General features: G+C 37.7%; 1 protein-coding gene across 15 annotated transcripts in view; it reads left to right on the top strand.

Moving 5' to 3' along the window:
• The window catches only part of elna (elastin a), a 58,577-nt gene that overhangs the window by 44,121 nt on the left and 2,729 nt on the right, over nucleotides 1-11,727 (top strand). For 11 of the 15 annotated variants that reach the window (XM_039824721.1, XM_039824657.1, XM_039824676.1 and 8 more), the window contains 17 exons: nucleotides 1-22; nucleotides 271-354; nucleotides 461-493; nucleotides 1,748-1,840; nucleotides 1,927-1,962; nucleotides 3,109-3,159; nucleotides 4,994-5,008; nucleotides 5,120-5,146; nucleotides 5,365-5,394; nucleotides 6,276-6,323; nucleotides 7,506-7,565; nucleotides 7,787-7,846; nucleotides 8,120-8,155; nucleotides 8,516-8,584; nucleotides 9,392-9,430; nucleotides 10,012-10,068; nucleotides 11,394-11,429. The exon at nucleotides 1-22 is cut by the window's left edge and continues 98 nt beyond it. In XM_039824721.1, coding sequence (XP_039680655.1) covers nucleotides 1-22; nucleotides 271-354; nucleotides 461-493; nucleotides 1,748-1,840; nucleotides 1,927-1,962; nucleotides 3,109-3,159; nucleotides 4,994-5,008; nucleotides 5,120-5,146; nucleotides 5,365-5,394; nucleotides 6,276-6,323; nucleotides 7,506-7,565; nucleotides 7,787-7,846; nucleotides 8,120-8,155; nucleotides 8,516-8,584; nucleotides 9,392-9,430; nucleotides 10,012-10,068; nucleotides 11,394-11,429 — 796 coding nt within the window. The remainder of the gene's footprint in view (nucleotides 23-270; nucleotides 355-460; nucleotides 494-1,747; nucleotides 1,841-1,926; nucleotides 1,963-3,108; nucleotides 3,160-4,993; nucleotides 5,009-5,119; nucleotides 5,147-5,364; nucleotides 5,395-6,275; nucleotides 6,324-7,505; nucleotides 7,566-7,786; nucleotides 7,847-8,119; nucleotides 8,156-8,515; nucleotides 8,585-9,391; nucleotides 9,431-10,011; nucleotides 10,069-11,393; nucleotides 11,430-11,727) is intronic. The other 4 variants (XM_039824729.1, XM_039824666.1, XM_039824662.1 and 1 more) reach the window with 4 other exon arrangements.

Genomic DNA, 11,727 nt, shown 5'->3' with positions numbered 1-11,727 from the left:
GCTGCAAAAGCTGCTAAATATGGTACAATAAATAAGCACACAAGCACAAATATCACACATTCAGTAATGTATAACTTGATTCTGATAGGAACTGTTCCATTTTAAATTTTTATAAATATTTTCTCTCCTACCTTATATTATATTTTATTCATTGGTGCATAAACTACACATTCATACAAATTTTCTTCTGATTTTAATAGGTCGGGCATCATTTAAGAGTATTGTACAATTGATTCAACATGCTCCATTTCCCCTTATTATTTGCTACAGGAGGAGCTGGAACAGGGTTAGGAACAGGAGGACTGGGGGGGACAGGAGGAACTGGAGGAGTACCCACAGGAGTTGGGGCTGAAGGTACTGCATGTAGGAAAAGACAGTAGAAGTACTATTATTTTACCATTGTCATTACACAAAGTTTGTGTCAAGATAAAGATATTGATGAGGGTATGTTTTTATGCAGGATATCCAGGTGGTGTAAAACCGCCAAAATATGGTAAGGAGAACCTGGAAACTCTTGTAATAATGTTTTAGTCATGTTATACGAATGAAAAAATCATATTTCCTAAATCATCTGCTGAAAGTTTGTTTTTATGTGATTCCCTCTAGCTATGTCCTTTAGCCCTTCCTAGGGGTTCCTGAGGCATTCCCTGGCCAGATGGGATACATAGCATATTCTGGGTCTGCCTTGTGGTCTACTCCCAATTTTACATCTCCACATGGAGCTGTCCAAGAGGCATTCTTATCAGATGCCTTAACCACCTTAGCTGAGTGCAAAATGAGTAGTGGTTCTTCTCCAAGCTTCTTTGGGATATTTGAGCTCCTGACCTCGTCTAATAGTGAAGCCAGCCACACTGCGAGGATAACTCATTTAAACCGCCTGAATCTGCAGTCTCATTCTTACCCAAAGTTCTGGACCATAGGTCCTCTCAATCACCTCCCTCCAAGTTTCTCTGTCGTTGCCCACACAAGCCTTTAAGAGCCGGTGCTAGTTTGGACCACTACACCTGCGCACCACCTCTGGATTCTTCCCTACTAGAGGGGAGACATACCATGTCTCTAGTGCACACATCTGACCCTTACATCCGCATAGCAGGTGGTGGGCCCACAAGGCGGCAACGGCTGAACCTGAATGGCCCCCATGGATGTGGGCTTAGAATCGTTCTTAGTCATAATCACTCCTGACTTAGCTCTGTCAACCTCGTCTGTCAAAATGTTGCCTTGAATGACCCTATCATGAGTTATTGTCAATGCAATATCCTCCATGATGTTAGGGAAGCTACTCTCATCTGCTGATGAGTTATGCCAATTAATTGTTTGTTTTACTTTTGTCATTCACAAAAAAAGAACAACTGTGTCATAAACATACAGTACAAACAATGTTGTTAAATAACAGTAAACACCAGATGATAGGGTCAGTCCCTGACAAACACCTATCTAGATTGGCCATTTTGCAGTGATATTCAGTCATCATATAGAGAGAAATACATTGTAGAAGAAGTAAAGGCCAATTTAAATCTTCCTTAAAATTTATTCTGCTGCGGTTAACGTGCTGTTGGTGTTGTTTCTTCATCAAGACAAGAGGTCAAGTCCACAATAACGTCAATAAAGAGGGAAAAGTCAGATACCTTGGAGCCATTGTTAATTTGTTTATTGTAGATGGAGACAAACTTTTACCAAAGCTGTTTGTATTTTAAGGTAGCAGATAACAGTTGCATCAATTTGCTGACCCCGTGTGTGCCTCTCGCAGGAGGCGTCACTGGAGTAGGACTTGGCGTGCCAGGAGCTACTCCAGGTACAGGTGTCAGTGGTATCCCAGATGGTTCTGCTGTTTTGGTGCCAGGTAAAGCTTTGAATAGTTTCTTATTTTCTTAGATGAGCCTTTTAATATTTTTTACATTGTGCATGATCTTTTTATTGTTTTTACAGCAAAGGATGCAGGTCCTGCTGGAACTCCTCCACCAGGTACAGTAAATTGCCAATACTCTGTATTTCCTAGGACCTTTACTGTACACACATTTACACATCATGTATACATCAGTGTTGGTCATCTTACTTTAAAAAAGTAATTAGTTACAGTTACAAATTACTTCTCCCAAAAAGTAATTGAGTTAGTAACTCAGTTACCACATTGTAAAAGTAGTTAGTTACTCAGCAAAGTAATTGTGACGTTATTTTTTATGTTCTATAATGCTATTACGTTCTATAACATCTTTAACATCAAAGATGTTTATATTAACTGATTGATGTGTTCAGCTCGGCCTTGGTCACCTGTTGCTGACCCGAAAAATTGAGCGTTGCTTGTTTTAACATGCAACGCTAGCTGCATTTGGGCTTGGGCTTGGGTTAGCAGCAGCAACAAGTGTCGTGTTAGCAGGTGTTGATGTGAGGTGCTTCATAAGATTCGAGTTGCTTGAGGCAGATGTGGATAAAGTCTTTTTTTCCTGGGCATAGCGTGCATGTTGCATAAACATTCTTCCAGTTCGAGAACGCTACCTTTAAATTTCCCTGGCTCGTCGCTGTCTTGTGTTTAGTAGTAGTCGTAGCGTGCAGTCATATGCAACGGTGTCATCATCCCCCTGCTCTCTCCAGGCAGCTGATGTCCCCTCGCGCTTCATTCAACCAAATTTTAGCGACACTTTACATTCTCCGTAATGAATAATGGCTAACGACGATGGGAAATATTAGTATTACTAGTAATAATTACATTATAAAAAATAATAACGCGCCGTTAATGCCCGTATATTTAAACGCTGTAACTCCCAACACTGGTATACATTTGCAGTAGCTCTATAAAACATATGGGAGGAAAAGGAAGAAGTGCCATTTCCACTTATATTTAGCAATTGCACTCTACCTTGGGGTGATTGCACCAGTACTGTGCCATCATTTATCCCCTCTACATTTTTTCCACCCATTTCCTGCCCACAAGAGTCATGTTGTTTGTATTGCTAGTGCTACCAGCTATTGACCACCTCTAGCTTACAGCCTCACAGCTGTGGCAGTATCATACTGTAGTCCACCTCACAGCTTTTGCCTTTTCTAGTCTCGCTCACTCTACGCCTGTTTAAAGTACAATGGATGAAACTTGAACCTGTTGTCTTTTGGCAGAGCCAACGCCTATTGCTGCAATTGGCCAGACCGCAGAGGTCCCACGGCCCAGTAAGACCTGTTTGCATGAAACCTTTGACCATGAAGTGAAATCTGTGGAATTTAATATATATATGTATAAAATATTAGTTGAGTTGTAATGATTTTGCCACTCTGATGTAGTATGGAAAAGTCCACTCAGTATTTCTCCCAAAAGTCACACTTAACAATCTTTTGTTCATTATTCAAACGAGTGTTTTGCATGTTAATTTTTTAAGCAGCATCTAGATTTATCATCTTAATAGTTACAGATTTAAATCTTAAAAGCACAATCTATTATCCAAATTAAACAAAAGTATAGCCCCACCACCTATGCAACCTGTTCATGTTTTTGGTTAGTTCCTTATTGGATTACCAGACGCCCCCACTGCTATATATTTATCTGTTTGTCTAAATCTACATGTATTTAATTATACAGTATAGGAACATGCTCAATTTATATGGCCAGAAATTACAGCATGGAACTTTAAATTCTTAATAAGAGATGTTCATCTCCTCAAATACTGTTTGAACAAACTGTAGAAAACTGTCCCTATATTCTGCTTTATTTTGGGACTGTAATGATATTCACTATTAATGATAATAATAATAATAATAATAATAATAATAATAATAATAATAATAATAATAATAATAATAATAATCAATTGTATTTGTATTACACTTTACATTACAGCAATCTCAAAGTGCTATATAGCATATAATAATGCAATAAAAAAAATCTGTCAATAATTAAAATAAAAATAAAAGATCAAGGCCAATAAGTAGTTAAAAGGAAAACCTATAAAATACATTCAGTGAAAAGCTTTTTTAAAAGGAAATGTTTTTAGGTTTCGTTTAAAAACCTCTGTAGACTGTGGGGCCCTCAGGTGGTCAGGGAGGGTGTTCCACAGCCTCGGAGCAACAGACGAAAAGGCCCTATCACCCATGCTGCAGAGCTTGGTTCTGGGGGCTTGGAGGGTGTTTGTGGTAAATCACTTCTTTCAGCATTACACATGATCTATGATCTTATAAGTGAATTTAGTGTTTTTGCCACCAGCATTGTAGTGCTGAAAGAGAGGTAGATTTAATCTGACTGATCCCTGCCCATCCAACATTATTATGTCAGTTGTGGCCACAGGCTTTCTCTTGTTCTCAACAGTACTTGTCTTGTGCACTCCTTTCCTTTTTACTAACACTAACACTGTGCTTGATGGACTACTTTCATGCATATAATAGCTGCACTTTCTGAATAATGGCAAATGTAATTTATTCATTTAGTAAACATTCAGAAGGAAGTAATAGATTAATGCTGGAATCGTTTTCCCACATTTGATTGCTCCTAAATGTCTAATAATGTTTGTTTTGACAATATATATGCTTGCACTTTTAATGTTACAGTTCAAGTTCTACAGCAGGGGATTTTTGTGATATTTCCAGGGTTTCAATAAAAAAAAAAAAACATTGATAATGATAATAACGTGACATTATAAAGTTATGTATGTATATGAACTTTGAATCCCATGCTACTGTATAGAATACTAACATGCAGTAGATTGTTGTTTCGTACGCCTGCTGCTATGGTCTGCTGTCTTGACACAATTGTCTTGTCATCTTTGTTATATATTATTTTGAAAGGAGTATATCTATTGTTCCCATTGTTCCTGCTTGTTTTTTTTCTCCATACATTTCTTTTCCAACATGCAAAATGTGGTTCTGTTTTTCTAGTTTCATCATTAACAGCAGATGCATATTTCATTATAATTAACACAGACACAATTATTGAAGTCAGTCATATTGTAAAAGACAATTTGACTGACTTTGCTTTTTTTATTCTTTTTTTGCACTTTGTACTCTTGTGCTGGAGGTGTGAAAACAAACGGTGGGTTCAAAATAAGTGCATATTTTTGCAGTTTATTTAATTTTTTATTTTATTTTCTGTAGTGTGTCTTAACCTGTTTTAATGTACTTTTATTCCTGGCTGTTTTGACAGTTTCTGGTGGAATTATTCAGCCTAGTGGTAAGTTGCACATCTAAAATTGTTTTTAATTATTCATTGTACTGAATATTATACTTACATTAGATACAATGTACTATAACTTGATGATACTTTTTGATAAATATGTTTTTAAAAAATCCCTCATTCTACAAAAAGAATTCTCAACAATCTATTATTTTGTACAGTTTGTATTCAGACATTAGATATGTGACCAGTACCTTTTTCTATTTATGTCAAAGGTGGAGCAGGTATTACAGTACCCTCTGGTGGTAAGATCAGTTTTCTTTTTCTTTTGCATGTGCATTGATTGTGAGTCATTAATGTTTTTTAAATGTATACCAAATGTAGTGTTTTATTCTGTCTAAGCTGTACTTATTCTCTGTATTTATAATTGAGATTGCTCTCTCTTTGTCAGTTAACATTATTTTATGCAAGATGTGAACTGATGTAACCTCTGCCTGTGTTTTAGTTGCTCCAACAGGCCAAGGTCAGCCTGGTCAGTGTAAATAATCTCTGTTTGTGGAGATTTTCTGATATGTAACAAATATTGAAGCAAGGTCACACTATGATATCACACCAACCTCAATGTTTGCCTAGTGACTTTCATACTTCAAAGAAATCCTGAATAAACAAATTATTACAACAAGTCAATTATTATAATTGCATAATAGTAAGCAAAGTCATTTAGTTGCAGATGAGTCTCAGAAATATCATACAGTCACTCTGTAAATCACCCTTTAGTATTACAGTTTTGCCTGCTTTGTATGGGTGTATTTTGTTGTTTCTTTTACCGTACAATTTTTTTTTTTGAAAAGCTGTGCTTTTTTTCAACGACTTAGATGGGCTCTGTGTGTGTGTGTGTGTGTGTGTGTGTGTGTGTGTGTCTTCGTGTCTTCTGCTCATTTGTGTTAATTAGTTAACAGAATGTAATATGGAAAGTTAGATAGTTCATGTATTATAGTCCTCTCTCATTTAGTTGCACCTGTTGTCCAACAACCTGGAGGTTGGCCAATATTGAAACTTTTATTGATTAAGGAAATCTATGTTGTTTTTAGCCCTCAAGCTATGTTTTGTCTGGCCACATGGTGGAGACAAAGACAGATACAACAGCTGTCAGTGGCTATAATAATACAAACACTGCTGTTTTCAGGTGTTGGTGTTGGCACAGGTGGCAAAGCACCTAAACCATTCTTACCAGGTAAAGATGGCTAATAAATCATTCATCAGAATTGATTTGTACCATAATGAATATGTTGCAACCTAACCTTCTTTTTCAGATTCTCCCGCTTGTGGCCCAAAATACATTAAGTTGATCTTGCATTCCATTGCCACAATATCATCATTAAATCAATTGTTCCTATAGGTACTGGACATTTAGTATTACCGTAAAAATTAATGTCCCTTATCCGCTGTATGTGACTCTGCAGCAGAAAAAGAGCATAGTTGTGTGACTGAAGAATATCTGTTAAATAATGCATACAGTTAACCTAATTTGTTCTAAAAAAGTCCTGATATTTACAGAAGTACAACTTCTACACGCAACCCAATGTTTGCAAACATAATTTCAGAATCATCCTAATGATGTTATCAATAAACATTTTATGGTCCTATTCAATGTTATAGATCACGCTGTCACACACTGGGCTGTATTTATCTTACTGTGCACATTCTGTCTGGACAGTTAATGACTCAACTTGAATCGATAAGGCCTTTCTCTACCCAATTATACCTGCAACAGACTGAACAGTCATCAGTTTGATGCATCTGCAGGTTTGCAGTTTTGATGTTTTTTCGCTATTCTGCACTTTTATACCCTTGATGGACTTGAGACCAAATCCAAGGAGTTTTTCCTGCATTTCATTTAGTCCAACTCAATCCGTTAAATATTAAGATAAATCGCATTGTCCCTGAGAGGGAAGTTGACTGCAGGAGCCAGTGCTGTAGAAAAAACAAACAAACTAAGAAACATTGAATACTAATGTTAAAACACACAGTATGGGGTAAAATAAATGTTAAAACATTAGACACACTATCAAGATAAAATAAAACAATACATTTTTCTTACTTTTATTAATATTATCATGGATTTGATAAAAACCTATTTTGGAATCCAGGCAGAGTGAAACAGAGGGGGAACGATTTACTCAATGTGGACTTTATAACGTTCTGAATGAAAAAAAGAAAATAATAATCTAGAATTCCCAGGTGATAGGATGTTTAATGATTTATGAAACAATTCACTGGACTGGTTGTTGAACTCAAAAACTAGTGCAGTGAAGTCATTAAAGCCAATCTAATAGTTAGATGTAGCTGGAGAGGATGAAGCCAGCATGCATGATTGTAATGGGGAATCTTCTGTTAAATCACTTTTACTCCATAGGTACAGGAGCCGGTGTCGCTCCAGCCGGAGGTGGATATCCCTATGGTGGAACCTATGGAGGCAAGTTCCCTATATTTTGTCTAAACATTTATAGACTTGGTTTAAATTGCAGTGACTATTACTTTTATGTTTTCTGCTTGTAGACGTGTATTTCTGCTATAAACAAACCACTCCAGAGTTTATCCAAAGGGCAATTTCTTAGCATATTTAGTTTTTTTGGGATGGTTTACCCTTTTGCATGTGCAAGATAGCTCATCCTTTGTTGTTGTGCTTTTTTGTAGCTGTGGGTGGAGCAGGAGGAGGAGCAGGAATCCCACTGGCAGCAGGAGGAGGTTATCAAGGTCAGAACACACCTACATTTCAATTAACATGTAACATTTACATTTATGGTAAACTTTAAGAACACTGGATACAGTTGTCAGTTAATGGGGACTCAGAATGCATAAATAGTACTTATTTCTCCTTTGAAGATACATTTTTCTTTTAAGTTAGTTTTTTTCATTATAAGATTGGTTCAATTATTGCCATTTCTTGGATGAGCCAGCCCTCGACACAAATGAGAAGAGTTGACCAACCAGACAATAATGCTACTTTTCTCTGTCATCATGATTCAGGGGGATACAGGCCATATCATCATGGTTATGGTCATGGTATGTATGAGAGGAGAGGAGGCTGACAGCACTAATGCACAATGTTCCCCCGACTTAAAAAAAAAAAAAAAAACAGCCTAAAACGTTCTGCTTAGTGCCCAAAGTGACAGTTGGTCAGGAGATGCCATCGCATCGCATTTCCTGTGCAGGAAACCAACCAACATGCTGATAACTTTCTGTATGGGGCGTAGTGTCAGGAAGGAGAAGCCATCTGGATACATTTGATGAAGGAAATCAACTGGTGTTTTAGTGGAGGCAGTATTTCCACTCTTTCTGGAGCTGGTTTACAATCATGTGTTGGACAGCTTTAGGTAAACCATGTCACCACACCTAAGTCGATCTTCTTGTCTCTTGTGACAGGTGGGTTGGCGTATCCCTCTGCAGGTGGACTGGGAGGTGCTGGTGCTGGAGCTAAACCACCCAAGCCAGGTAGTGCAACAGGCCTGTTACTGTTACAGCACATGGAAACATAGTGTATATGTGTTATGAACATGAGTCTTATAACTTGGAAAAGCTCCTGAGTGAGGCAGATGTTGACAAACACTGTATATTAAGATCCATATGTATCTGTACTTAATCTTCCACCCTGCTTTCCCCTTAAATATTAATAGAAGATTTTTAGTACTGTATCTTATAAACTATTGGTATAGTTAGAATCGAGTGTTAGTCATGTGCTGTTTTGTTTCCTTTCATTGTGACAAAGATCCTGCTGATGAAATTAGAATGAATGAATGTGTTAAAATTAATTGTATTAAAGGATCCTTTGCATTATGCACATCATCTATTTAGTATTTTATCTCAGAAACTAAGAATTCATGTATAGTGAAGTTGCTATATACGCTAGTTTTATAGCCAAATGTTTGACAGAATCCAGCTCCACCAGAGGCAGTAATCCCTGCAGTGTTACAGTACCGTTAGGAGTTTGTAAATGGAGCAAGTCAACAACACATCATTTCCTGATGAAGGCTGATTACTTATACTGTAATACTGTGTGCAACATCAAAGGTTGACTGTTTGGAGATAACACAAACCCCTGGAGAGTCTTGCCCTGAAATAGCAAAACTCTGCCAGAGGACGTTTGGATGAGATTGTTACTGTGACCTCAGCTGAGCCGTTGGCTGGCTCACTTCGCTAAAAAAACCAAAAAAACGGATAATTAAGTTATATTTACTGCACACAAAATCAGAAGAATAGACACATTATCATGATTTGTTCATGTGCTTTTCATTTGAACAGGCTACGGAAATCTTGGAGGTGGCAATGTACATCAGCAAGGTGAGGAGTGCCGCATGTTTGTTCAATGTGTTCTGCTCGGTTTCCTCCTGTATTATCCTCTCTTTCTTTTTCCGAAACAAAACCCAATAGTGGGTCAATTTGGCACACATTTCACTTCAGCTGTCCACACAGACGTTACACTTTGTGCAGTGTAGCTTCTGGCCCTGCCTCTTCATCTCCTCCTGCCCCTCCTCCTGCTCCTCTGCCCATCAGTGAGGGCCGACACTGCAGCCTCCTCTCACTGCCCCACAGATACTGTACAGGCTAGTTGTTGAACCTCATGGCCCTAATCCTTCTCCCAATGGCTAGAGAGATATTTGTCCGTGGGAACTGCTTCCACACATGGTTTAATAACTTTCCTCATTTGCCAGTACAGTTTTTCCCAACAGAAAGCTTTGCCAAATGGTGAAAAATAGGTCAAATTGTCATATTCACTGTACGTATTATATGTATCAGTCTTTACTAGATTTCCTGACAACTCTTTATATATTGAATGACCCTAGTCATATTGTCAGTTTACAAACTGATGACATTTTTCTAACAATGACTAACTAATGTATAACTGCTTTTTAATTTTACAGGTGTGGCTCCTGTGGCTCCTGGTTATGGAGGAGGTTACCCCCAACAGTACTACCAAGGTACTAGAACTGCTCCCTGTGAATTTACATATGTATATATATTTACATATTTTCTCTGCGTGTGTGTGTGCATATGTGTGCGTGGAGGATAGACATAAATACGAAACACAAGCCCATTTTGCTTCAGTATAGTTACTGCAAGGTCTTTGAACCCTTTTCATTCATAGTTTGTCATCATTTTGTCACTCTAATACGTTAGCCAAACTTCTCCACATAGACAAGGATTTAGAACACAGACAATTCTTTAACTTTTGTTAACCCCTGTTTCTGGATCAGGAGGTGGATTAATGCCCAACTGTCAACAGCCAGGTAACACTGCTGGATGGATGAAAGGACAGGAAAACTGACCCATCGCTTCCCTCTTAGAGCTGAGAGCATAAAGAAAGGGAGAGGAGAACTACTGCTGAATGACAGGAAATTTCCCCAATTTATTAAGTTTCCTCTCATCCAATTAATGAAAACCACATGTTGAAAATATTAGTTAATGGCTCATTAGCCATCTATGTTTGACAAGGTATCTTGTCCCCCTTCTCTCCTTCCCTTTATGCTGGAAACTTTCTCCTAAACACAATGCAACTCCACCTTCTGCACACTTCCACTTTGTGGGTTTTCTATGTAATCTCCCATACAAAAACACAATTTTACTCGTTGACATACAGTAGGGAGATTGCAACCTCAATTCATCTCTGATTAAATTTGAAAAGTCCTGAATTTCTGTGATGACATGATTAAATTTGATCATGAAAACACATAGAATTCTGATTACTTATAAGTAGTATATATAAATAATTAATAGTCACTTGATTTCTTTAGCTCATACAAGCAAAAAGGCCTTTTCACTTTTAACATAATTTATTCCTAACATCTTACACTCAACTTGTTAACACACATGGGAGGCTGACTTTGCATAAGGGAATTAAATTGTGTTTGAATAATGACAACCTGCATTTTTCTCCTCTGTGTAGGTAATTACAGAGAGATTAATTGGATTAGTATAGACAGTGGAGCAAATTGAAATTATATGTAATCTTCCTCCCATTTGCAAAATACATCAGAAGAAAATTTGTCTGTGTCAAAGCTCACATTATTCAAATTTCAGCTGCTTAAATGGGGCAAAACCACAAGCGCATTCCCTCTGCCAAGCTTTAAATGACATTACTTTTCTGTGTCTTTTAAATGTTAAACACAGACTGGAAAACATGGCTGTATGTGCAGGTCTGGTTAGCTTAATACACTAAGAGCACCTCTGGATCAGACAGACAAAGTGATTTCATTTTAGCATTAGTCTAATGGCACCATCTCATCTCTCATTTGTTGTTGTCTAGGTGGATATGTACCAGCCCCACTGACTCCTCAACAAGGTACCAAACACCCACCTGCTCACATCTCTCCATGCACCCAAAAACACCACATTAGGAAGAATAATAAGTAGTTTCAGCCATACATGTATACCCCTGCACCTCAACCCATTTTCTGATTTCTCTCTCTGCTCGTTGGCAACATGTCATATTATTTGACTGAGATTGGAAAAGACTGGAGTGGTACTATGTGTGCTTGTCAGTACAGATGACACGGCACAACCAGTACGTTGAACTCATGATAACCTCCATTTTCCTGAACATCTGAGATTAGGCTGGTGGTATTATTTGAAGGAAAGCC

This window comes from Perca fluviatilis, chromosome 2 (genome assembly GCF_010015445.1).
Source record: "Perca fluviatilis chromosome 2, GENO_Pfluv_1.0, whole genome shotgun sequence".
In the NCBI taxonomy this organism is placed as follows: Eukaryota; Metazoa; Chordata; class Actinopteri; order Perciformes; family Percidae; genus Perca; species Perca fluviatilis.
The sequence above is the reverse complement of the archived record's forward strand: the minus strand, read 5'-3'. Positions and strand labels throughout refer to the sequence as shown.